Source organism: Cydia pomonella, chromosome 23, assembly GCF_033807575.1.
Source record: "Cydia pomonella isolate Wapato2018A chromosome 23, ilCydPomo1, whole genome shotgun sequence".
NCBI classification, from domain to species: Eukaryota; Metazoa; Arthropoda; class Insecta; order Lepidoptera; family Tortricidae; genus Cydia; species Cydia pomonella.
In genome coordinates this window covers 7,497,947-7,525,584 of record NC_084725.1, presented here as the reverse complement: position 1 = coordinate 7,525,584, position 27,638 = coordinate 7,497,947, and the positions used below count along the sequence as shown (strand labels likewise).

Here is a 27,638-nt window from a genome sequence, read left to right as displayed (position 1 = left end):
TTTTTCGATAAATTAGATATACAATTACAAGTTAAACACTGACCTCCATAAGTTTTATCCTCAATCCACAAGGCAACCAGCATTTGGATTTCAATGAAACATCTAGATAACATTATTACTTACTTCAGGTAATAAACTTTTTTTTTTGACATAGGCACAACTAACTACACAGGAAAAAGGTTTCTATGCAAAAACTATCATACACTGTACTATATACTCTCTTGTTTAATACATACTGACCCAAAATGGCAAAAAGTAGCAGAGAATAATTTCGTTTTTTAATTTGGCCCTTATTTCTGGTGTCTGTAAGAAAATTGAGGCAATTTTAGTAGGCATGAATAACTTATTTAGGTTCTTGTAGTCAGTGTTTATTGGCAGAAGACATTAAGGTGTATGTCCAGTCCAATCCATACATTTCACCATCCTCTCCATAGGGAGCGTGCATGAACTGTAGGAGGCAGCACAGGAGCCGTCAGATTTTTGGCGCGAGGCGTAAATTTGAGGTTTACTGTTCCGACGACAAGAAAACACGTGACGTGTAAATGTGCATGTTTATGGTTCCGATTCAGGCCACAAGATGGCAGACCCTCCAACGCGCACGGTCCCTATAACACGACATTGGAATTTTGAGGGTAAAAATTAATGACTATTTTGTAAGATTAAAATTTTGATAAAATATATAGGAACTCCCTGGCATTAAATTTCGCCTACTATAGTTACTTTTTATAGCATCAATATATAACAATCTTGACATGTTTTTTTACTGAGAAAAGCTTTTTTTTGAACAGTAACTATTACTTATGAAAGCTTCTTCTTCCTCGCGTTGTCCCGGCATTTTGCCACGGCCCATGAGAGCCTGAGATCCGCTTGACAACTAATCCACAGAATCGGCGTGGGCACTAGTTTTTACGAAAGCGACTGCCATCTGACCTTCCAACCTAGAGGGTATAAACTAGGCCTTATTGGGATTAGTTCGGTTTCCTCACGATGTTTTTTCTTCACCGAAAAGCGACTGGTAAATAGTAAATACCAAATGACATTTCGTACATAAGTTCCGAAAAACTCATTGGTACATACAAGCCGGGGTTTGAACCCGCAACCTCCGGATTGAAAGTCGCACGCTCTTACCGCTAGGCCACCAGCGCCTATAACTATTACTTATACTTATGAAAGCAAATAATGTTAATGATCGTATATGATTTATAATTGTTACATATTTGACGTGATTTATTTTCAAATGTGTTTTCCAATAAATAGACACGTCAAAATCGCTTACCTTCTTTCTAATGCTAAAAAAACGTACTATAGAATCTGATGTCTAACCATAATCATTTTATTTATTATGCAACTCAAAGACACTCTATCTTTATTTTGCTAAAACCATCATATAGGCCATGCTTAATTTGCATGAGTAATCAGTAATCCGTATAATTAAATAAAACACACACAGCTATCTCTTATCTTACTTTATTACCATTACCACGCTGTATATGCCGCAAGTTGTATAGCTATACAAGTTTTACAATGCTGTTACCTTTATCATGAGTCACGCATGTTTTGCACTTAAATCTAGTTGACAATTAACCTGATGACGTCAATGAAATGTCAATAAATCTTGGGTCTCTTTAAGGAATAGATACTACTTATAATCAAATAAAACTACTTGTTTGGTTAGACATAATTAAAAGTGATAATTTATATGGTCTCAGGCAGAAAGAGGTCTGGATTTGAGCGTGGGGTGCAGGGACACATGTATCCACCCCATATGACGGCCGCCATATGTGACGGACAGATGGGAATGATTCATATGAATGCACCTGTTCTCACCTGTTCTCACCTGTGCCCAGCGGGGACACTGTCAGATAGTTGTAGGCCAGCTGGCCTTAGGCCAGCACTGAGTTCTATCAAAGACACCTAACTACTCATGAAAAGAGAGATGCCAAGATATTTTGATCAAACTGCTTATTCTAGCCAATCATTGATTATAAAAGGAATGAATTTAATTATGATATTTTAGCAATTAGAAGTAAATTAAAAATTACAATTTTATAACCTACTTCATATTGAATTTATTTTTCTAGTGGTGCATAGTTGAGAAGTTTCTCGATCAGATCCACGTGTCCGAGCAGCATGCGGCGGCAGCAGTACCTCTTCAGGCCGAGGGCATCCAGGGCATCACTGAAATAAATTAAATCTTGCTTTATACTTCTTAACTCGCAAGTCTTGTATTGTATATCAGTTCATACTTTACATACACTTTTATTATAATAAATAAATATTGGACATTCTTACACAAATTGACTAAGACTTACAGTAAGCTCAAGAGGGCTTATGTCCTGGGTACTAGCCCAGGAAGAATAAATACAATATATAAATACTTAAATACATAGAAAACTTCCATGACTTCGGAAATATCTGTTTATCAAACTAATAAATGCCCTTACCAGGATTCGAACCCAGGACCATCACCTTATAGGCAGGGTCACCACCCACTTTGCCAGACTGGTTGTCAGATAATAAATGATAATAGACCGAAATACTATAGTTTAGGCTAGTTTTAAAAAGATAGAAATTATATTTTGCACTTATTTTTAACCAACTTCAAAATTATGACTGTTCTCTATTTGTCAAGGTCTATGTGTGTTTTTCTCTGTTCAAATGCATGTTGCCCAATGTAAAAGATAACCAAGAAAATAGTAAAAATATTATTTTCAGCAGGATCCTTGAGAAAGAGAACTATAATAGACACACCTATAATAATTTGTTTAATTATTATATATAATAGCTCCATGCATTTTTGTCAGAAAGCAACTTTTGGTGGCCAGCTAGCAGTGAAATCAAAAAAGCCAGGTCGAGTATCATATGTAGGTGGGCGTAGTTTTACAAATTGGAACTATGAAAAATAATTTTCAAATCAGTGTTCAAACATAAAGTAACAATGTGAATGAAGATTTAGTGTGGGTTGGTTCCCGTTTGCAGTCTTCGTCCTGCTTATAATATGGAAACTGATAAAGTACTCACCCCTCAGTGTACTCGGCTTGTAGAAGCCCGAGGTAGGCCTCCCATTTGTTGCCAATGACCTTTCCACACGTGAAACAACGGACTGGGATGATCATTCTGATTTCTGTAATGAATGAATCCAATTTAGAGACAATTAAACTTCATTTTAGGTTTCTGTACAGTTTAAAAAGAATCTCTTTATCATATATTCGAGAATAAAAAGTCGAAACAGTGTTTAGAGGTTATGTATGTATTTGCCGAGATATAAGTAACGACTATACGATAATGCTACAGAGAATGCATATGGAAATTACTTACTGTACAATTATTTTTCGTTATGTGAACTTTTATTGTGAAAATCACGCCTTGCTCACATAACATATAGCGCATGAACACAAAACAAACGCATTCGTTCGTACACAAGTCGTCAATCAATCAATTTTTCGTGTTATGGCTCCATCAAGGTGTTGATGATTCTGCCAATGTCGAGGTTGGATAAGACACGGTCGAGTGACACTGATGACAGTGACGTGACACTGACAGACAGCACTACATGAGATTGTTCGAGCTGCTGTTAAAAATGTACAAACTAATCGTGCAAAACAAAAAATACATTTAAGATTAAAACAAATTGTTTCCTATGAATTAATTTCTACATCATTTGTTTCAGGTAAAAAATTTAATATTTCAAAAACATGACTGTGAGCATGGAACAATATTTAACAACTGATGACAGGCAAATGGTAAGTTTTTGAGTCGTTTTCGTGTACTTAATTAGTTAATTCTAACCATCACTAACAATATTGAACGAAATAGCATTGGAGCGTTTTAAAATATGACTCGAACATGACTCGAGCAAGTGACATATTAGAAACTAACATTATTGACACTGACAGTGACAGTTGCATATCTTTTCCATCCTGCCATAATCATCATAGAACAGTAGATTAGAGACCTTATACGATATTACAGCTGTTTAGTTGCAAATAACACAATCCTGAATTAAATGATTGATTCAAAGTGAGATTGCAAATTGTTTGTGAAGTTTTACACGGTTGTAACCAGCGCCTGAACTATTCCTTCAAAGTATCGCAGCAAAAATAACTTTTATTTTTGTTTCAAGGACTGCATAATTTCTTCATTGTTTACGAAATCGTTTACGTATTTATTACCTAATACCAATCAAAGTCAGTAAAGCATCGCTTTTGATAACTAGCTGTGATTTAACAGAAGAATTTCATTAAAATGTATCTTTTAACACAAAGTATTGTACGTTACTTAGTAGTCGTTGAATGTGTTTATTGTACTCCCCCTAAGCGCTCATAATGGGTTGCTGGAGCGTCAGTGTCAGTTGCCGCGCAAACAGGATAAGGGCAAGACTGAAATGATTACAGTCACATAAAAATAATTGATCTCTTTTTGGGCATTTATTATAAAAGTACTTAAATATGGAGTCTGAAGATGACATTCAGCCTCTGATTGAGGAGGAAGTTATAGAGTCTACTACATCTAGAGATCTGTATTTAGAATTGAATACTCAGGAAATTCATACAGATCCAGAATTTGAGCAGGTAATTCTTTTTGATTATATTTATTTAAACCTTAATTTTATTTAACACTTTCGGTGCAGGGCGCCCTATTTCCAGTACAAAAAGAAAAACATACATGTTCTTGGTAGTGAATATGTTAAAGAAAATCACTGGTGCTTCCTGAAGACATTTTGGGCTGTCTTAGTGTTCTATTGTTTTGTTTGTAATTTTGTAACAATATTATGTTACATACTGATTGATATACTTAAAATCCTTAAAAGAGAAGTTCTGTTAATTTTGGAATTAGTATTTTTTTTAATTGAATATTAGGGACCAGATATTTAGTAGACAGGACAATGTAGTTCCTTATACTTTATGATTTTAGAAATAATGATAATGATTTATTTCCCTGAGAACTCGCATACTTAATTTGCTACATGTACCTATTCACTACACTTTTGAATTACATTTTTGCCCATTATTTTGTCAAGCAAATGTTATCTTACATAAAATATGCAAATTCTTAATAAATGACAAAAAAATATAACAAATGACTTAATAAGTCCAAAAAAAAGTCAAATAATAAAATAAGACTAAAAGTCTGAAAATAAAGAAATTTAATTTATTTAATCATTGAATTCTGATAAAATGAACTTGTATTTAACTTTGACTTAAATGCATAAATAATTTATTGATTGAAATTTAATTTATAAATCAAAACAGCGACTCCACAGCTCCCTATGTTCAATCAGCCAAATGTCTCATTCCTACCAACAAACAATGAATCAGCCATTGAAATAAAGGGATTCCCTGAGCCACTGTGACTTCACTGTGCTCAGATTGCCTTTTTGTGCTACAATTTGCTATCAGTACGGCTCGTAATGTTGCTTATCTCATGTTACAATTTAATAATTTAAAGCTGTTGATTGTTTAATGTAATGGTCCATTATATTTCTTATCAAGTGACATACACTGGATATAATTTTCCCTTGTATATGATTTCAAGCTAATTTGTTCATTCACATTATAACAACTAATTTTTTTAACAACTAATTAAATATATAAAATTTTGTACTTTAGCGTGTAGCTGTGCTCTCTCGGAAAGGTTTCCACGGAAGACCAGCGTCGAGATCCTTAGGTGGTATCTTGACATTAAGCTGAGTGGAGACCTTTTCAGTGACGCTTAATAATAAATTGATTCTGTCGTCTCATATATTACTTAAACTTAAGCGTTTTCTGAATAAATTTCTTCTATTCTATTCTATTCTATTCTATAATTAAATACATGGCAAATACCCTCATTTGAATAGTTTAAATATTTTTTGTCCTTGGCCATATTATTTAAAGAAGAGGAAAATTAGTAAGACTATTTTTGGTCCAAAATATCCAAATTTCTTTTTATTGTTATTCTTTACAACATAACAGTCAATAATAAAGGAAAAAAATATCCTTTATGAATTCGAATAATCTGTATGTGTTTTATAAAGTAGCTGTCTCTTGTCTTGTTGCTATTTTGGAAAACAGCAAATATTAATTTAATCTCCAAATATAATTCCCTTGGGCTTTCCTTGGACTTCTTGTTCTCTCTGAACGACAAACAATCATCCATTAATTAAATCCTTCATTCAATGAAGTTAATAAAAGTTTGAACACCAAAACCATGTTGTCACCAGGTAGTGTACGGCTACCGGAGAAGTAGATGGCGGACCAACCTGGTGCACTTCTTCTCAGTGCTTCTCTGCGGAATACCAGCATTATTGTTCCATTGGTGTCCGACGTGGTATCTTTACGCGACCTGCACACGGGCTTGCTTCCAACTTGCAGACCAAGTTTTAGTGGTGGTGAGCATATCAGCATTTTTTACAGGAGAGGCCCCAGAAAATGGTCAACAATTTCATAAGCAAAACAAAAATGGTTAAAGATTTGATTTTAATATCTAATGTAACCGATGACAGAAACAGGCCGAAGACCGCGCATGTGGCATCGTATTATTCATGATCTAAGCACGTCGATTCCTGATTTACCTGTGAATACCGGTCTATTTCGGTTTTACTCCGAACTTTCATAAGAACGCGAACGTTTTAAGAACTTTATTGTAACCTAAATAAACCGGTTTATTCGACGAGCGACGCGAAGACGGCTGGCTGGCCTGGCAAGGCTTGGAAACCGGTTAAATTCCCAAACCGTTATCATATACTTGGTGCAAAACCTTTTAATTTCGGTTTCGTTAATAAAACCGGTATTTTTAAACCGGTTTTTTGGGAGAACATTTCCATATTAACCGGTTTAGAACAATAAAAATCGGTGTCTTCCTATGTGGGTGTCTTTGTTTACGCGGCACACCAGCTGGCTGGTCGGCCGTCTCGTCGCTCGTCGAATAAACCGGTTTATTTAGGTTACAATACAGTTCTTTAAACGTTCGCGTTCTTATGAAAGTTCGGAGTAAAACCAAAATAAACCGGTTTTCACCGCTATTTTTAAAACCGGTTCCGAGTTTCGCGGCCTGGTGGTGTGCCGCGTAAACAAAGGCAGTGGTCTAAGAAGAAACCGGTTTTATAGTTCTAAACCGGTAATTCTAACAAGAATTTTATGGAAATGTTTTAGAATAACATTAATAATTTCAAAGGTTTTGAGTCAAGAACATGATAACGGTTTGCGAATTTAACCGGTTTCCGAGCCTTGGTTCTAAGTGATATTGTTTCAGGTAATTTCTTTGGTGACCATTTTATTAGTAAATACATATTCTATTGGATACCATTTTGGTGCTGAACTACTAGCCTAATTGGCACAACCATTTTATTTGCACAAGAATGTTTGTTATTTATAAATATTCGTAAGGGGAGCTGCGTAAAACTAGGTCGCGCAAATTTACTTACGTATAAATTAAATGTTATACATATTATATTATTGATTTGACCGTTTCCAGGAAACATATCAGAAGAAATGCAAGACATACTACATACACAAAATTATAGAGAAGACAATAGCTGACACAAGGTAAGATGGACTATTAATAAGCATACCCTGGGATCTTGAGTGCAGGAATGTTTACTGTAAAATAGTTAACACAATATGAATTAACACGTTCATTGTTCCAATCTGAATTGTTAACCTTACGGGTTTGTAATAAAAGAGACTTGCCGTGGCCCATATACGGGGCACGGACAGTGAACGTGTTAAAGACAGGTACCTACTTAGCTCCAAATGTGCTTCTTCTTTTTCTTATGGTTCCGTCTCCTGCCGGAGGCTGGCTATCATTAGGGCTATTTTTACTTTTGTCGCTGCAGCTCGAAACGGTGATATGTTGTTCATCTTGAAAGATTTCGGCTGCCTTAGATTTTCCCGTGTATTATCAGCCAAATGTGCTTAGAAATGTTAAAATTGTTTCTGCTTTTATATTAACCAAAACCCCGGACCATGCTAATAAGTTTTGCCCAGGCCTTCTTTTTTTGTTTTAATCTTGTGGAGAAACGATATAACAAGTTAATCATCAAATAATGATATGATACAGAAATAGTCCCTACACATTATTTCTTATTTTGCTCCAACTTATCCATTTTGTGAGTAATGAGTAACTTAACACGCATATCGCAACAACCATAGCAACTGCAAATTCTACCCGATGTCTGACTCACGGTAGGTAAACAGTATAAAAATTGCTTTTCACCGTTTACTACCGTGTAACACACGTTTTACGTGTTGCGGGCGTATTTTGGTCGAGTATATCGATAAGATATTGCAAGCGATGAATCATATCTCGCGATTCCAGAAAATGTCGAATGCATTCATGTCTTTGTCGCGGTGATAAGCACATAATTTTATTTAATTTAACCTTTATATATTGTCCTTCACGACGACTAGATTTGACAAAGTTGCGCCTACTGTACAAATAATAACCTTACAAAACAAAAGGCGGAATTGCCATAAGGGATTCTCTACCAGTCAACCTTAAGTTTTTTTTATTGTTTGATGTCGTTGCATAGCGATAATATTAAAGCAGGTATTCTGCACTTTTACCAGCGGACTGCTGAACGAGGGTTTCGCCGATGAGGCCGGCGAGAAGATACCGCACAAAGTTGGGGATCTATATACGCCGCTTCACTTAGATGATGGCACCACACTTAGTAAGTAAACTTATATGTATTGTGCTGTTGCTTGATAGGTTTTAGACGTACAAAATACTGAGTAATGTGAATTGTTTGAAAGTCCTGCAAGTGCTTTTCGTAATTAGTCATATCAAAAATGTAATACCTACACAACACACGCGCGATGTAGTGATTTGTTTCACTTGATTGGCATTGCGAGATTGCCACAAAACTTTCTCTTGTATACAATGTTTCTGTTGTGTATTATAGCATTATTATAGGTGTGTGATGTGAACTGGTTCAAGTTGATATATCACCGGAGGCCTAGGAGACGGGGCAGACGCCGCAGAGGGGCATACATTATATGAAAAATTTGAGCTCCTGGGGGGAGGGGGCGGCCGCCCTCCCTCTGCCTGTACCTGCCTACGCCCATGCATTGTGGGTGAATAGCATCAAAGGTCTATCCCATCCCATAGAGAACTGTCAAACTTTTCATACAAGCAAAGAAGCTGGCACGGACGCAGAGTAGTAGCAACCCAAGACGACACTTCCTGTCTAACCGCGTAGTGAAAGTATGGAACAGTTTGCCCGAATCCGTAATCAGTGCACCCTCAGTGAATTCTTTTCAAAACAGACTCGACAAACATTTTATAAATGGACAAAACACAAGTGCAGGACATTGATGTGCACGTATCAGCTATAAGCTGCCTGTGCATTGATAAATAATAATCAAGAAGGAACTAAAAAAAGGACGTAGGCACGGGGGGAGGGGGGGTGGGCAGCTGCCCCCAACTTGGAGCTCAAATCCCCCCCCTTCCCGCCCTAGTTAACTGGCTGGCTACGCCTTTGAACTAAGATATCGCTTTGATGAACGCTTTGAGCAGCTGGCCTTAATTACAGTTAGTACAGTTTTGCATCTATGTTCAGACGTGGACAGCTACCGCTACTTCAAGCATAAGAAACAATTTCTTGTGTGGGACGGTTCGCGAGCGCAATGGGCTCTTCTGGCCGGAGTTGAGAGTGGTGCCACATGCGCGCAGCTACACGCCATGGGGGCTGTGACACCGGGAGCCGAGAAGAGAGCTCGGATGTGAGTATTTTCATCTACTCTACAATTTACATAACTGCATCTCACGTATCTATCTTAGCGTTACATCTTTTCCTGCGTTTACACGTCCCTTTGTAAGGTACAATGCCAACTCTTCCACCACGGGCGGTCTGTATAGAATGTTAAACCGGGCAAAATTTCACAGGTCCTTGGTCTGAAAGAGACCCTCTGTCCGAGAGTCCTTGAGCACAGGAACTTAAATTCTGCTTTTAAACAGTTTCTTCATTGGCATTAGATAAAAATAAAATAAAAATATACAGCTAAAAAGGGAAAGAAAGACTTGCCACTGCCATTCGCCTCTCTAAATTGCAATATCTCATTTTTTCACTGAATTGTTTTTGTTACAGGTTAAACATTTACGGGTTAAATGAGATCAAAGTCCCAGTGCAAAGCATCATGACGCTCATTCTCCTAGAAGTCATCAACCCTTTCTACGTGTTCCAAGTATTCACAATAGCCGTGTGGCTGGCCGAGCCCTACTATTATTACTGCGGGGCTGTGGTGCTCATGTCTACGTTTGGCGTAGCTACCTCTGTTATACAGACTAAAAAGGTAATTTTTTAAGGTTAAAGAAGGTAGAGGCTTATTTTTCTACGTGTTTTAATTATTAGGTGGGTCCAAACAGAGCGAGCATACGCGCGAAGCAATTTCCTCAAAAAAATTGCTTCGCGCGTATGCTGGCTGGTATTCATCACAGGGAGTGCAGATATCACAGGAACCCCCTATTTATTGGCTCGAAATGTAACAGGAAACTAATTTCCTGTTTAGGCCACAAAATGGCTGATCCTATAACGTGTAATGGATCGGGCGTGAATTATAGAAGGGACCACTTGCTTATTTGAAATAAATTATGAAGGAAATATAGTTAAATATAATTTGTTTTGAAATCGAACGAAAAAAATTGAAGAAGTTGGGCTTACAAAATTAACTTTAACCCACAACTTTCTAGAATCGGTTTTTAGGGTTCTTATCTAAAGGGTAAAACGGGACCCTATTACTAAGACTCCGCTGTCCGTCCGTCTGTCACCAGGCTGTATCTCATGACCCGTGATAGTTAGTCGAAATTTTCGCAGATGATGTATTTCTGTTGCCGCTATAACAACACATACTAAAAAACAGAATAACATAAATATTGCAGGTGGCTCCCATATAACAAACGCGATTTTTTCGCCGTTTTTAAAGACAATGGTACGTACCCTTCGTGCTCGAGTCCGACTCGCACTTGGCCGGTTTTGAATGTTTACTTTTCTCTATCACTTCCAGAACCAAGAGAGCCTCCGCGCCACAGTGGAAGCGCACGCATCCGTGCAGTTGCTGGACGGGCGCGAGGTGGACTCGAGGGCCGCGGCGCCCGGCGACGTGCTCGCGCTGCCCGCGCGCGGCTGCGTCATGCTGAGCGACTGCGTGCTCTTGGCCGGCTCCGCTATCGTCAACGAGAGCATGCTCACAGGTGAATACTACTCGTACATACATAATATACAGACATGTTTTATCCACGAATTGCTGTTCCTGCCGAGGCATATATAATGCTTTTCTCCAAACATGCGAGGAAATCAGGTAAAATAATCATAATTTAAGCATCAACCAGCACTATATATGCCAACAAACACGACAATAATCGTTTGTTTTTTTAAAGGGTCTAGCAGGCTAAGCGAACAAGAAGTGCCCCCAACGACGGATTTTGTCGATATTTCTGGTAGTGTACTGTTAGGACCTAAGGACCCTCCATGCTTAACATCAGACCTCGATTCTCTTTTGTTTGCGAGTTATTCAAGATAACGTGAAATAATTAGGGTATCATTGAAAGTGTCATATTTTATAAACGATTCAAGTTACGTGAACCAAACAAAATTATATTTGATAACAATAAAAAAAAACTACAAAATGCATATTTTTTACCAGCATCCTGTCCTTAAACTTCATTGCAAAAAATAAAAATATTTTTTTCCTTCCAATTTTTTTTTTACTTTTCTCGGAGGTACACCTCCAAAAAAAATATGCATGAGTAGCCACTAATTCCCACTACATACACATATAAAAATATTTGCACAAATATTAGTGCTTCATGTCAAAAAAAAACGATTCTCCAATAAGTAGTCACTGGCATTATATGTACAGATAGAAGTACATCAACGATGACGTGTCAGCTTTGATAACATCTGACACATAATATTATCTGCATTTGTTTTTTGCATTTTGTAGTGAAAAATGGAAAACATTAAATGCAAGTCTTGTAAAAAAACATTAAAAAATATCGGTGGGAAACAAAAATGCATAGAAACAGAGCAAGAGGCTGATTTATATAGCAAATGCAGTAATATGTTAATTTTCATAAATGATTTAATATGTGGTAAGTGTCGACTTTTAGTGTATAAACATAAAGCAGTAGGTTGCAGACGCAGAGCCAGCATCGCCAATTGTTGTGCATGTACTCGCAGAAGTTGATGCTACTGCTTTATGTTTATACACTAAAAGCCGACACTTACCACACAATAAATCATTTATGCAAATTAACATATTAGTGCATTTGCTATATAAATCAGCCTCTTGCTCTGTTTCTATGCATTTTTGTTTCCCACGGATATTTTTTAATGTTTTTTTACAAGACTTGCACTTAATGTTTTCCATTTTCCACTACAAAATGCAAAAAACAAATGCAGATAATATTATGTGTCAGATGTTATCAAAGCTGACACGTCATCGTTGATGTACTTCTATCTGTACATATAATGCCAGTGACTACTTATTGGAGAATCGTTTTTAGGGTTCCGTAGCCAAATGGCAAAAAACGGAACCCTTATAGATTCGTCATGTCCGTCTGTCTGTCCGATTCTGTCACAGCCACTTTTTTCCGAAACTATAAAAGCTATACTGTTCAAACTTGGTAAGTAGATGTATTCTATGAACCGCATTATGATGTTTACACAAAAATAGAAAAAAAACAATAAATTTTGGGGGTTCCCCATACTTAGAACTGAAACTCAAAAAAATCTTTTTTCATCAAACCCATACGTGTGGGGTATCTATGGATAGGTCTTTAAAAATGATATTGAGGTTTCTAATATCATATTTTTCTAAACTGAATAGTTTGCGCGAGAGACACTTCCAAAGTGGTAAAAAGTGTGTCCCCCCCCCCCCCCGTAACTTCTAAAATAACAAAATGAAAAATCTAAAAAAAATATATGATATACATTGCCATGCAAACTTCCACCGAAAATTGGTTCGAACGAGATCTAGTAAGTAGTTTTATTTTAAAACGTCATAAAAATTTAAAAAAAAAAATTTGTTCATCAAACCCATACGTGTGGGGTATCTAAGGATAGGTCTTCAAAAATGATATTTAGGTTTCTAATATCATTTTTTTCTAAACTGAATAGTTTGCGCGAGAGACACTTCCAAAGTGAAAAAAAGTGTGTCCCCCCCCCTGTAACTTCTAAAATAACGGAATGAAAAATCTAAAAAAAAATATATGATATACATTACCATGCAAACTTCCAACGAAAATTGGTTTGAACCAGATCTAGTAAGTAGTTTTTTTAATACGTCATAAATGGTACGGAACCCTTCATGGGCGAGTCCGACTCGCACTTGGCCGCTTTTTTTTTTTTACATGAAGCACGAACATTTGTGCAAATATTTTTATATGTGTATGTAGTGGGAATTAGTGGCTACTCATGCATATTTTTTTTGGAGGTGTACCTCCGCAAAAAGTAAAAAAAAAATTGGATGGAAAAAAATATTTTTATTTTTGCAATGAAGTTTAAGGACAGGATGCTGGTAAAAAATATGCATTTTGTAGTTTTTTTTATTGTTATCAAATATAATTTTGTTTGGTTCACGTAACTTGAATCGTTTATAAAATATGACACTTTCAATGATACCCTAATTATTTTACGTTATCCTGAATAACTCGCAAACAAAAGAGAATCGAGGTCTGATGTTAAGCATGGAGGGTCCTTAGGTCCTAACAGTACACTACCAGAAATATCGACAAAATCCGTCGTTGGGGGCACTTCTTGTTCGCTTAGCCTGCTAGACCCTTTGAGTTTGACCTTTAACAAAGAACTTCCCGTACTATTTTTGCTACAATAAGGTGAACATTTCCGAGCATATTGGAGAAAAAAAAGTTAGCGAAAGCCTATGCTTGCGTATACCGAGGAAAGATTTCTACAATCCTTTCTAATCTTACAAAACTACCTGTTCTAACCAAAGTGCTTGTATTTTTTTATACTACGTCGGTGGCAAACAAGTATACGGCTCGCCTGATGGTAAGCAGTCTCCATAGCCTATATACGCCTGCGACTACAGAGAAGTTACATGCGCGTTGCCGACCCTAACACCGCACCCTCGTTGAGTTCTGGTAACCTTACTCACCGGCAGGAACACAAGACTGTGAGTAGAGTCTAGTGTTATATGGCTGCGGTTTTTTGTAAGGTGGAGGTACTTCCCCAGTTGGGCTCTGCTCTAGATCTGGAATGACATCCACTGTCCTATGCCCTACCACACAAAGCAAGATGACATTCTCTCTTTTTTTTAGGCGAGTCTGTACCCGTGACGAAAACTGCTTTACTTCGCGTCGACAAGCCGTTCAACTTTAAGGAGCATGCTTCGAGTGTACTATTCTGCGGAACGAGAGTCATTCAAACGAGATACTACAACAATGAGCCTGTTAGGTAAGCATACCTAATACCAAAGAGAATTGATTGTAATAGAGAGGTAGTCTAAGAAAAAAATCATGCCCCTTAGTTTGATATCCAAAACAGATGGCGCTGTACTGCGCCATGTTTTGTGATCACTGAATCGTCAAACGTCAACTTTTGAGAATCAGAGTTACCGCAAAATGTATGGAGATGTACAGCGCCACCTCGTTTACCTGTCAAATTCAATGCATGAAATTGTCTTAGATTTTAGAAATCATCTTACTTCTTACTTAATCAATGTATCTTTGCTAATACATATGGGGTCGATTGCACCAAACCGTCTGTAACCGTAAAACTTTCATATGTGTGTGGTTGTCAAAAATCTCGGGTTCTACCTTGGTTGTGCAATAAAAAACGTTCTAAGAATAAGCAAAAAGTTGACTAAAGATTTGGTCAGTTCATAGTTCACTGCTGACTTGCTGAGTGACGTTGATCAGTACGGTAATTCTGATTGATGCAACTGGCCCATAGTGTGTTTTTTGTTTATTTAGAATCTGAAATTACTTTATAAGTATACATTAATTGTCCACCCGTTATAAAATTTGTGATTGAAATGTGTCTTTTATTTAAATCCACCTAAGAATTCTAGTGGCACAACTCTTCGCTTAGTCAAAGAGAATTTGAAATAGACGTGGATTGTCGAAGTAAACTTTGTAGCCACAGTAAATTTACTGCCATCTTTCGACACACGATTGAAACTTTTAGAACGCCATTTGACTTTGATCCTTATTCTTTCACTGATATGTGTTAAATTTGTTAAATATCAAAAAGTGGCGCCATCTACTAGAGCATAGGCCAAAGGTTATGGCGCTAATAAAAACTATTCATGTGTCGAAAGATGGCAGTAAATTTACTGTGGCTACAAAGTTTACTTTGACAATCCATCTCTATTTAAAATTCTCTTTAGATTAGTCTTTAAACTGCACCTACCCAAAATCTAGGATAAATTGTGCTCTAGAATCTGACAGCTGAACTAAAATACCGCTATACGGCGTTACGGTGCCGTGTAATTTTTGGTAGCTTACAGCGTAATATGCGATGACGACTAGCGGCATCTACTTCAAGTGTCAAATTCGACAAACGAATTTTATACTGTCTTTTTCACTCTTAATTATTTTTATTTTCAGAGCATTGGTCCTTCGCACCGGATACAATACGAGTAAAGGCCAGCTAGTCCGCAGTATCCTCTACCCCACTCCCGCCGACTTCAAGTTTGACCGGGATTCTTACAAGTTTATTATAATATTGGCCGTCATCGCTTTATTGGGGCTTGCATATACTGTGGCTCTCAAGGTCAGTTGGTTATTTAAATGAGTTTATGATGTCTGACAAGTGCGACTGATATTATGGTGTCGCGGCAAGACGTGCTAGACGTATAAATACATATCTCTTTTATTCATAAGGGAGACAGAGTTGCTTGCTTCTCCGTCAGGTGCCTTAGACCCTCAGCACATGGAGCGTAAGCGTAGGCGTCGTGTCAGCGTATCGTAAAAGCGTTACGAGTACGAGACGCGTAGAGTTCAGGGCACCAAGGGTCGCGTAAGCGTAATCGTGTTATAAGTGAAATCATGGCGTCACTGGCGTCAGATGTCTTCGGCCGATGTATCGACGATCTTACTTTCTCGTCAGATGAAGAATTCTTATTGTTTGATTATGTCAGAAGTTTTGTTTCTTATGCCTGTATTACGATACGCCCGTCGCCATGACGAGAGAAATCTCATACGCTGCGCTACGATAACGCTTCGTGTGCGGACTTATTTGAACTTGTATGGGCTCGTAGGGCTCTCGTTCTACGCGCGTATTACGTTACGCTTACGCGTCTTTTACGCTTACGCACCGTGTGCTGAGGGTCTAAATGTCGATGTATAAAAACGCATCTTTTGACCTATTTGTTGAATAAATGTGTGAGTTTTGGGTTTTTGAGCTGAGAAATTTTATTGCTTTGTAAACGTATTTTTTCGCTTTTTGGATGTTTAGCTTATATTCACATTTTATTATTTGTAGAAGACAAACTAATAATAACCAAGATAAAATCTGCCTATTTGTAAGTCTGAAAGCCGATCAAAACTGAACTTTGTTATATTATTTTCAGGCTTATCGTCACCTAACTCCCGGCGACATAGCCATAAAGGCTCTCGACATAATAACCATAGTGGTGCCGCCGGCTCTACCGGCAGCCATGACAGTAGGCCGCCTGTACGCCGTGTCGAGGCTCAAGCGGGCGCGTGTGGCCTGCCTCAACACCAGAGCAGTCAATGTGAGCGGCTCGCTGGACTGCATATGCTTCGATAAGGTACGTCGAACCACCTCTGCACCCTGACTTATTACCTCCTATTAAGAAAAAAAAAACAACGGGTTGCACTCCGGGAGTGCCGGCAGAAGTGAAAACTTGAATATTAACGTTGTGCATTTGCAAAATTATTCCCTAACCATTCCAAAATATCAATATTTTGGAATGGTTAGGGAATAATTTTGCACGAATTGCTTTGATTATCAGTATAAAAGTAAAATACAATATTCATGTATTGCGCTATCGTACACAAACATGACAGTTTTTATTACATTAAAAATTTTACACTTCAGAACTATTACAATTATTTAACACTAAAAATGCACAACGTTAATATTCAAGTCGCGCCGGCGGTCTACTGGCTTCAATGACATTGTAACAGTTTTTCGATCAGGTTCCGTGTCCGTCTTACGAATTTTCAATCTGAAGAATCTGTCGGTCACGTGACCTGTCGCGAGTTTAACATTTTATCCCCATCATAGAAAGTGCACAGCGCCGGTGAAGAAGTTTTCACTTCAAAAAAACATGTATCTTCCACGACGTTTTCTACAAATGCCTTAAAAATAACTATAGTTTTTATTAGATTTTTTGTACATTAGCTTCTCATTGCTTAGAACTTACAATAATAAACTTATAGAAAAGCTATACCCGAAGATGAAACTGTCGATATTCTATTGGCTACGTGCGAAGTGCTAAGTAAAGCGATCCCAGCGCATAAGGTGGTAAAAATTAGAACTAACTGCGGATAGCGTCTTTAACATTTCGTCAAGTTATATGGCTCGAAATGAAACTTTAACTTATGATTACTCCTGAAATATATAACTAGCGTATTTAATTTAATAATTATTAATACTGTCTCTGCGTAAATAGCTTTGCAAATGCCACATACTATGTGATCTTTTTCTAGAAGTTAAGAATGGGTATAGTAAGTTATCCTTTAAATATAGCCATTCCACATCGCGGACTTTTTTGTAGACCCATGAAAGAGGGACAACCACACTATACATTGTGTTGTTATAGCTCAAACGGATTAGACGCGGACGCTAGGTTGCGTGACAGTCGTGTATGTAACGAATATGTGACAAAATTGCTTAAAATGTTTTTCCTTTTTAAGGTTTTTTTGTCCAAAAATTTTACGAATAAAATGTTTAATTCCACATGCGTTAATACGGAATTATGTAAGAATTTAATTAACCTTTAAATAGTGTTATTTCCATTTCTCATCTATTTTGTTTCTTGAAGTCTATTTCGATCCCGCGAGAAATAACCCCGTTATTGTATTAAACGACAAACTTAACTAAATGATTTTATTGCAGACAGGCACCCTAACCGAAGACGGCCTCGACATGTGGGGCGCCATCCCCGTCAGCGCCGCCGGCACCCCTCCACGTCTATCGCGACCCCTACGTGACCCGCGACAACTGAACGACCTGCACGACCTCAAGCTCGGCATGGCGGCCTGCCACAGCCTCACCTTACTCAACGGGGAGCTAGCCGGAGACCCGCTGGACCTTAAGGTACAGACTGACTTCAAATAGGTACCTACGTGGCGCGTTCCGCCGGCGGTACAAGAACCTGTCGGCTGCCACACGCGCTCAACGACGGACAAAAATTTGCAAGATATTGAAGGGACTCACGACAACTGGACGACCTGCACGATCTCAAGCTAGACATGGCGATCTCCCACAGCTGCACTTTACTCAACAGAGAGCTAGCCAGAATCCCACTGCACCTTAAGGTATTATACAGTTTTAAGAATGGGCTAAGGAAAAATTGCAGTTATTATATTGAATTTTTACACTTTTTAGTCACGAGCAAGTGCAATGAAAAAATTCACTCTGAAAGTTCTGAAAGACTATATCTGCGAGGGCAGACCGTAAGCAAAACCGTACAATGTTAAAGTTGGCTCGACAGAAGAAAAACAACGAAAACATGTCTAATTTTAATTCATTTATTTCCAATTGTATATCGTTACCCTGCATGCTATATCAGTATAATTTAAGTATAAATAGTGATATAGCCGAGATTTTACGAGCAAAATTTTAATTAGAAGTATACTTTCACAGTTACTGAGGTAAAACGTTAAAAGCCATACAATCGCCAAATCTTCCGTCACAAGTTCCGCGCGGCGCGGTATATCTTTTATTCCTTACTAATTTCCTGGCTTTAAGGCCCTAAAATCTCGGTCCGAGCTTCAGCTATCGGCAAAAAATGAATAAACTTACTGCGTTCACCAGATCCTCTGAAGTCTATGTAGCTTGAACCTTATGTAATTCAAATTAAGTAAAATAAGTTCAAATTTCTTCAATTTTATATCTCCCCGCCGTTTCCTTTGTTGATTTTGTATATGTTGCAAAAACAATAAAAATCAACTTTGTATTTACAAATACATGTTTCCGCTTACACACACACACACACACACATTTGTTATGAAACTAGTTTTGATCGTGTTACAGATGTTCGAATCAACCGGTTGGACGCTAGAAGAGCCCGCAGTGCCCGAAACTACCAACTACGAGCTTCTGACACCAACCATCGTACGACCGAGTAGGACTGCTAATATCAATGTTGACGATGTGCATGTAAGTTTATTATTTACCCATAGTACAAGCTTTGCTTAGTTTAATCTGTATGAAATTGTGCTCAAATATTTACTTGTACATTATAAAGATTATTTCTGTATTAAACAGTGATTTTATCCTTTCTCAGCTGCCTCTAGAAGTGGGAATAGTGCAGCAACACCAATTCGTGTCGTCCCTCCAACGTGCTTCTGTAGTGGCCAGAATATTGGGCGAAGATGTCCTCAGGGTGTACTGCAAGGGCGCGCCCGAGATGATCCGGACGCTTTCCAAGAGTGAAACAGGTATAAGCCAAGTAACAAACGTACCTAGTTTGCTGCAGACATATTTGATCGCCTACAGACAAATTTCAGGTCAATATCAGAGTGATTCAACTGTTTGATGTTTAAAAGTGCTTTTTTTTCTGCAGCTATACTGATACTGAACAGAACAATTATTTATTTAATTATTGTTGAAGACGATAACTTCAAATAACTCTGTGTTTTGGTTTTAGTACCCGAAGACTTAGACGAGATTCTCCACTTCTACGCGGAAAAAGGGTACCGCGTGATCGCAGTAGGCACAAGAATGCTCGAGAAGACTCATAGGGAGCTGCAGAAGATGACGAGAGATGAGGTTAGTTATCAGTCTAGAACGTAGCCTTGTGGTTGGTGAAGTCAGACCTAAGAGAAATGAAAAATGTCTACAATTTATGAAAGTTGAAGGAAAAATAATAATTATTACGCTAATTTGTTATTTTATATTTGTGCTCCGCTACGCGAAAGCTAAAATCATGGGTTATGAATTTCAGTAGTCTATTTATGTAAGTGGAAAGATATGTTATGGTTTTTTTTTTTCCATTGTACCGAAATACTAACATTTTAACTTACTCCCAGAATAGAAGGTTCTATTACGGATAAATTCTTATTCGGACCCTTAATCCTTTATTTCTAACATTTTATTGCTACATATTAAGAAAAAAAACGGTTAATTGTTATGTAAACACAATCAATTGTATATTTATCTAACTTAAAACTAATCATATATTTTTAGGATTATATGGACAAGGCAAGGATATTCATGGAATGCAACCCCTGTTTATGTTATTTAGTTACAATTAAATATTTTTATATCAGTGTCTTTTAACAATAGCTTTAATATTACTAGGTTTATTATTTATGCTCTCAATCACATCGATGGAAAAGCTATTTAGAGCTTTTGGTATGTAGGAGGACCAGATCCAATTGCCATATTCATAATTATTAGTTATGAAATTAGGTTCATTGGGTAGACTGCGAAGGTTATTTGGTATATTATATCTATTCATCTGTCCCAGACGATGCTTGTATTCGAGGAATAAATCGCGTATGTTTCATACACAGGTAGAATGCGAGCTGGAATTTCTCGGGCTGGTGATAATGGAGAACCGCTTGAAGCCGGCCACCACCCCCGTCATCCGAGAGCTCAAGGAGGCCAACATACTGGTCGTCATGATTACTGGTAACTAGTTTTTGGTGAACTTTGTTGGCAAAAGGTCTCAAAGTGTTGTTTGTCAATAGATATCCTATTCCTGTGACAGTTCATTTTTGAATGTCAAATGTTTTTGGACTTTTTTTGGTACTTTAACACATATTTTATTTAGAAATATAACAATTAGATTAGAAATAGAATTAGAAGCTAATAAAAATACGGTAAAAAACTATTTTTTCAATTATTCTTTAAATTAAATTCTGCAAATTACGTATATCCAAAAGCTAATATCAGGAACTGTCATAGGGATCATTATTCGCCGCGCCAAGTATACTTAACTATCGACAATGTCGTACTTTTCTACCTAAAAACTTCTTATTTTCTTTCACAATTAAAATTGTGTTCCAAGAAAACTTATCAGAAATTATATTTATAATGTTATATAATATATGTATGGCAAATATAATTAATTCGTTGTACTGGCAAAATTTCAGATTCTAAAAAAATATGTAAAAACCAAAAAAACATGCATCGGCCGGGAATCGAACCCGGGCCGCCCGCGTGGCAGGCGAGCATTCTACCACTGAACCACCGATGCTTATACACTAGAGTCCAAAGTTAGCTATCAGTTGACGTCAGCGAGGTGAACGGATGATAGAATAATACACTTACGCAACTACTGTTTAATTTTAACTTTATTTATAGTTTGGCCTTGAACTTTCACGAGAACGTTCGAGGTTTTTGCGCTAGATATTAATGTGATATAACAAGAATGCCTATTTAAATTTTTGGGGTGCAGTGTATTTATTTTATGTTATCATTTTCTAAACTGAAGCTAGTGTAGCTCCGAGAATTAAGGAGTGTAGTTTTTTATTACCGCACCATTACCGCATACATATACGTATGGCTGATATCATATTCAACTCAAATGACAACTATTAAAGTTCAAATTTAAACATATATATTTTTTTATATGCAATAAGGGGTTAACAGAGTTGGTCTAAGAAAAAAACAAAGTGGTTAGGTTTCTCCCAGATCTTGACTATTTTGGGTAAACAGGCATTATATACAACTAAAAACTATTAAACGTAAAATATATTTACAAATGAAAAATGCTTCCCAGGTCTCCTTCGTAGGTGATGGTGCCCAGCAGGCTGGCAGCGTTTCCTTTTTGAATGGCCAGGCTTAGCCGACGGCCCAAGTAGCTGCCAGCCCTCTGGTCTCCGGACGCTTCAACCGAGCGTTCTAAATTTAGGCACCCAGCCCCCACGGCTTTTGGATTCCCTCCGATCCTGAGGCAAGAAAAGAGTCATCAGAAATTAAAAACATGTTCATACTAACACGTGACAAATTGAAACGGATATATCTGTGAAAATGTGAATGTTTTCTTTCTTCTTTTCATTCTGTTACGGGTGCTGGAGTGTAGGGCTCGAATCATTTTCTTCTACTGACTTCGGTCTTGCGCAGCTTGGGTAACCTCCTCCCACCCCATCCCCAATACACCCAACTCTTGCTTCACGGAACAGCGCCAAGTAGTTTTAGGGCGACCAATTTCCGTTTTCCGGGCATCTTCCAGGTCAGGGCCACTTTGGATAGGTGGGTGTCAGGCTTCTTGAGGACATGTCCAATCCAGGGTCATGCCCATTGCCTAATCAATGTGAAAAAACCCAAAAAGATGAAATTTTAAAAACATGTCTATATTATTAAACCACTCTAATAGTGATAAAATTCCCAGGGGACAACATCCACACGGCGGTGAGCGTGGCCAAGGAGTGCGGCATCTTAGCTCCGGGCGAGCGCGTGGTGCAGCTGTGCGTGGAGAGCAGCGGGCTTGTGCCCGTGGTCTGCTGCGAGAGCTTCCGCCACGGGGTGAGCATTCTAAATAAGTTTTTGGCAAACATTTCATTTTTGGTACTTTTCATCTACTTGAAACAAACTTTGTTGCATCGAAACTCCTCTAGAGGCTGTGGTAGATCCTTGTGAGCTGGTTCAAGAAAGATTTGTACCCCTTTCTTGAACTGCTATGTGTTTATTGCTTCGAAGGAGCTTTTACTAGAATTACCTATCAACGTGCTACGGTCCCGTCTGAAAATATCGATACGAAAAATGTGTCAAAAGTATGTATACACGACTTTATTACCCATATATTAAGGTAGTGTATACAAATTTTTGGCATATTTTTCGTATCGATATTTTCAGACGTGACTGTACAGTCGCCATCAAATATATCAGAGCGGCCGAAGTGGTCACAAATACACACACCTAACGCCTTGATAATAGAGAATCAATAAAAAAACTTAAAATGCGGAATTCATCTTCTACAAAATTACTAATGGGATCAGTTAAATGTATTTAGAAACTTTGAAATATAATTATCTTTTATTCCTCAGGCGCCAGTAGGAAGACGCACCGCGTTGACACGATCCTGGCGTTCCGTGGACAGCGGCCGAGGGTCCTCCCGCAGTGCCCTGACAGACTCGGAGGCCCCCGCTGAAGACCCCAACTACAAGGTCGTCATGACTGGAGACACGTGGAAGGTGAACCTTATGATGCTTCATTTTTTCGTAATTTAACTTTAACTTAAGACTCGGGCCAGCCTTAGGCTCTCTCGAATTCTTTATCTCAGGCCCCTATGGATAGACGCACTGCGCTAACTAGATCTTAGCGTTCCGTGGACAGCGGCCAAGGATCTTCCCGAAGTGCCCTGACAAATTCTGAAGCTCCCGCTGAAGATCCTAACTATAAGGTCGTCATGACTGACACGTGGAAGGTGAGATGATGACTTGTGATGTTAGTTCGTTACACTTAACAGCAGGGATCTCCAGACTTTTACCAGAGGGCTACACGTTGGATAAATTCGTGTAAGCAAAACCTTATCCTGGCTGCAGTGTGTGCAGTGTGTGGCTCTGTCGATATTTTTCCACGGATTGTATTACATCCCGGCCTGCGGGCAAGATGGAGCGATATAATATATAGACTGAAATAAATGCCGTGTACGAACCGCAACTAGAGCAGCCCGAGCAGCATTAGTCCCAGCCCGGAGCAGCTGCGTTAATGCATTTTTTTTGATTTTTCAAGGCACGTTTTTTTTCTTAGACTTTATTATCTTATATACAAGGTGGCCAAAAAATGTGTGCATTCCCGTTGCCAGGGAGGTTTTGGGCTTGTACTGAGCAACTTTTACTATGGGACCAACCCCGAAAACGTGAAATACAAACTGGCTGTTTCATACAATTTAGCTGGTCCATTTTCTATGGGAGGGTAAAAATTTTTTTCCGAGATTTCGAAAAAAGAAAAATCAAGAAAAATGTATGCTCGAATAGATGGTAATATACCTACCTTTGACCTATACTCATGTAGATGGCGACATCGTTTGATATTTAACACAAATTAGTGAAAGGTTGTGTTGGTCAAATACCCATATGTCATTCCAATAGTTTCGAAAGATGGCAGTAAATTTAGTTGACTTCAAAATTTACTTTGACAATACGTCTCTATACTCAATTATCTTTGGTAATAACTATAGTTTGGCAAGCTATTTCCGTCAGTAGAAAAAGACAGCAAATTTAAAAAATGTAGGCGCGAAAGGTTGTTGCTCGTAGAAAATTTGAATTTCGCGCCTTCTTCTGCTGACAAAGTGCTATAATCTTAAATCTAGACTTGCCTTTCTGTACAGGTACTACGAGAGCACTATCCGCAGCAGGTGGCGCGAGTGATCGAGCGCGGCGCCGTGTTCGCGCGTATGACGTCCGACCAGAAGCAGCAGCTGGTCACCGAGTACCAGGCTCTGGGCTACTATGTTGGTGAGTATGCGTAGGATGGCTTCAACTTACACTTTGTGATCTTCGGGACCGGCTTAAAATATACTTGCTAATAAATATCAGCCAGCCATTTCAGCCAGGGCAATTGCAACTATGGGCCAAATGTAACTACGCTAAAATAAAAGAAGTAAGCTAGAATCGCTTATATCGTGGGGAACTCTTTTTTATGACTGGTGAAAGTGTGCATACGTGGCAGTAGCTCTAGACTCACTAGTATTTTTAGTGTAGTTGTATTTGTCCCATAGTTTCAATTGCCCTGGTAAGATCACTTACCTGTTTTTGGTTTCTCTTTGAACTCCTTAAGAATTCGAACGTTTGAATTTTTGTTAATTGAGTAAATAACAACTTTGCAGTCTGTTCAAGTTTAATTTCAAATAAATAAATAAAGAATGTAAAAAAATGATATAACAACAACAATGGACAGCTATGTCGACATCTGGCGCCTGTTTCACCACGCTGCTGACAATTGACACCTGACACTGAACATTGCCTGTCCATATATGCTCAACGAGGGATGGGAGGGGGTTAGGGTCGGCAATGCGCATGTAACTCCTCTGGAGTTGCAGGCGTACATAGGGCTACGGATACTGCTTACCATCAGGCGGGCCGTATGCTTGTTTGCCACCGACGTAGTATTAAAAAATATATATTTTTTAATCTGTTTATTTCAGTGTTGTTGAGATACAGTCCGAACTCAGTTACAATCTCTATATTTGGAGATTATCTTAACTAAGTTTAGCCTTAACTATATAATTAGTTTTGTTGGCAGTTAGTGCTTACATTTTATTTTAATACTAGTCGAAATAGTATTTTATACACACGTTATATAATAGACAGCTTTTCAGTTGAGTATCGTGTTTAGGCAACGAAGCTTGCTGAGTTGCCTTAGTAAGGTATGAGATTGATAAACTTGATTGTATGACTATTGTATACAATACTTTTTCTACCAGTCATCTAAAATAATACTTTTTTACTAAAAAACCTAAATAAATTAATGAAAATTGGTAAGTATATGAGTATTGGTAGACAACAATGTAGTACAAAAGACTAAACGCGCGAAGCCCCCGCCCGCTCGTCCCCCGTTTAGTCTTTTCTATGGGAGCGCGGCGGCACGTGATTGGTATTTTTTTTATAGTTGACCACAGCGTATCGAAATGAGTATTATAGTTGAGTCGGGAGTACATACATGGAAAGTACGCAATTATAGTTTGATATACGAAATCTTAATTCAACCATTACAGTCGAGTAGAAAAAGTAATGTACGGCAACTATCATAGCTAAGCAATCCGACCGCACGCCCTTACGATTCCGTGTTTGTGCTCGAGGCATGTGCGGCGACGGCGCCAACGACTGCGGCGCGCTGCGCGCCGCGCACACGGGCGTGTCGCTGTCCGAGCTGGAGGCCGGCGTGGCCGCGCCCTTCACCTCCGCCGACCCCGACATCGTGTGCGTGGCCCGCGTGCTGCGCGAGGGCCGCGCCGCGCTCACCACCAGCTTCGGCGTCTTCAACTTCATGGTGGCTTACTCCTTGACCGAATTCTTCTCCGTCGCGTTCCTTTATTACTTCGACTCCAATTTGACCGACTTCCAATTCTTATATATAGATGTCGCTATGATTGTTAATTTCGCGTTCTTTTTCGGCATGACTGAGGCGTATAGAGGGAAACTTTGTAAAATACCACCTTTAACGTCTCTGCTCGGATTAGTACCTTTAGTATCTTTAATCGGCCAGATGATTTTGATTGGTGTAGCGCAGTATTTAAGTTATTTCGCTTTAACGTTCTTCCCGTGGTACGAGAGACATTTATACGAAGGTGACGAGGCTAATGAGTGTTGGGAAAATTATGCCATTTTTACAGTATCTATGTTTCAATATATAGTTATGCCGATAGTATTTTCACACGGCGCGCCTTATAGAAGATCTGTCGTCACTAATAAACATCTAATGATCAGTGTGGTTATAATGACCGCTTTATCAATTTATATAACGGTCGCGCCGGCAAAATTCCTGGCAGAATTTTTACAGCTAAAAATGCCGAAGGATATCTTACTGAGTTATATAGTTTTAGCTATAGCCGCGTTCCATTTTGTGATAGCGGTGTTTTTCGAAAGAGTGATAGTGCAGTATCTTATGGAAAGAAAAGAGATGGTACCGAAATGTTTGAAAGAGAGACGGGTTAGAAAAACTCCGCATCTTATGATTAAAAGGGAATTGACAGATTTGGATTATTTGGAATGTGATAGTGAGGTAAAATTTGTGAGAGAGGGGAACTCGGGTAAATGAAGTTAAACTAATACAAGATGTAACCATTCGTACAAACATATTTCTTTGATTGCTTAGCCAAAACATAGAAACAAAGAATTGAAACTGATATTATTTATTTTTCGCCGCGCGCGCAAGAAGATATTTGTCGTTTTTATTACGTTTACATTGACGTGGCGTTTGCTTTGTGTATTCACAACTCGATGGTTTTAGATCGATATTAATCGATTACCGTATAACGACTGTCGTCGCAACCTCTATACAGTTACCAATATTTGCTGGTCTAGTTGATTGTTAAAGATAAAATACCACCATCGAACAGTTAATTGACCTTTTGTACACCTTATTACAATGATAGAAGGGTCACTGATGGTTAGTTACGTGTGTTGCAGTTGGTACTGAGAAGTTCAAATATCAAATAATATACATGCCAAGCGTGGCAGAATTTTAGCCTTAGAACGAATTTACCATTTGGTATTATTATAAGAATCATCTTCCATTATTTTGACATATTATTACCTCTTCACCGACGGATTAAGTACTTTTAAGTATTAAGTTTTGTATTGTTTACTATAAAAAATAGTAAAATATTATTTTATTGCTTATTATGGAATATTATTTTATTGAAACCACTCTGTCTGCCAACAAACCACTCTGTGGTTTACCAGAAGAATATTGTAAATAGCTGTAAGGCATTAAACGTGAATAAACGTTTATTATTATTTTTTATGATGCAAAATATTCGTAATTATCAAGATAAAAAATAAATAAAAAAACATACAAAATTCTGTAAACAAACTATAAATTGTTACTA

General features: G+C 38.1%; 2 protein-coding genes and 1 non-coding gene across 4 annotated transcripts in view; 1 reads left to right on the top strand and 2 right to left on the bottom strand.

Annotated features, from left to right (window-relative positions):
* Positions 1-27,429, top strand: part of LOC133530568 (polyamine-transporting ATPase 13A3) — a 56,304-nt gene extending 28,875 nt beyond the window's left edge. Inside the window, exons 2-20 of one of the 2 annotated variants that reach the window (XM_061868523.1) lie at positions 3,671-3,743; positions 6,203-6,370; positions 7,456-7,526; positions 8,550-8,653; positions 9,542-9,704; positions 10,070-10,274; positions 10,986-11,172; positions 14,260-14,395; positions 15,550-15,715; positions 16,515-16,715; positions 18,029-18,229; positions 19,169-19,294; positions 19,422-19,575; positions 19,785-19,906; positions 20,653-20,770; positions 22,476-22,609; positions 23,131-23,277; positions 24,417-24,543; positions 25,887-27,429. In XM_061868523.1, coding sequence (XP_061724507.1) covers positions 3,696-3,743; positions 6,203-6,370; positions 7,456-7,526; positions 8,550-8,653; positions 9,542-9,704; positions 10,070-10,274; positions 10,986-11,172; positions 14,260-14,395; positions 15,550-15,715; positions 16,515-16,715; positions 18,029-18,229; positions 19,169-19,294; positions 19,422-19,575; positions 19,785-19,906; positions 20,653-20,770; positions 22,476-22,609; positions 23,131-23,277; positions 24,417-24,543; positions 25,887-26,845 — 3,537 coding nt within the window. In that variant the 5' untranslated portion in view covers positions 3,671-3,695 and the 3' untranslated portion in view covers positions 26,846-27,429. Of the gene's footprint in view, positions 1-3,670; positions 3,744-3,900; positions 4,572-6,202; positions 6,371-7,455; positions 7,527-8,549; positions 8,654-9,541; positions 9,705-10,069; positions 10,275-10,985; positions 11,173-14,259; positions 14,396-15,549; positions 15,716-16,514; positions 16,716-18,028; positions 18,230-19,168; positions 19,295-19,421; positions 19,576-19,784; positions 19,907-20,652; positions 20,771-22,475; positions 22,610-23,130; positions 23,278-24,416; positions 24,544-25,886 lie in introns of those variants that run through there. The other variant, XM_061868522.1, reaches the window with a different exon arrangement.
* On the bottom strand, positions 1,452-3,477 carry LOC133530584 (DNA-directed RNA polymerases I, II, and III subunit RPABC5). Its single transcript, XM_061868549.1, has 3 exons — positions 3,319-3,477; positions 3,022-3,124; positions 1,452-2,178 (listed from the first exon to the last, which is right to left on the bottom strand). The coding sequence occupies exons 2-3, from the start codon at positions 3,114-3,116 to the stop codon at positions 2,070-2,072; spliced, it is 204 nt and encodes a 67-aa protein (XP_061724533.1). The 5' UTR covers positions 3,117-3,124; positions 3,319-3,477; the 3' UTR covers positions 1,452-2,069.
* Trnag-gcc (transfer RNA glycine (anticodon GCC)) lies at positions 21,268-21,338 on the bottom strand. The gene has a single exon. It is a non-coding gene; the product is annotated as a tRNA-Gly (tRNA).
* Positions 27,430-27,638: the final 209 nt, after the last annotated feature.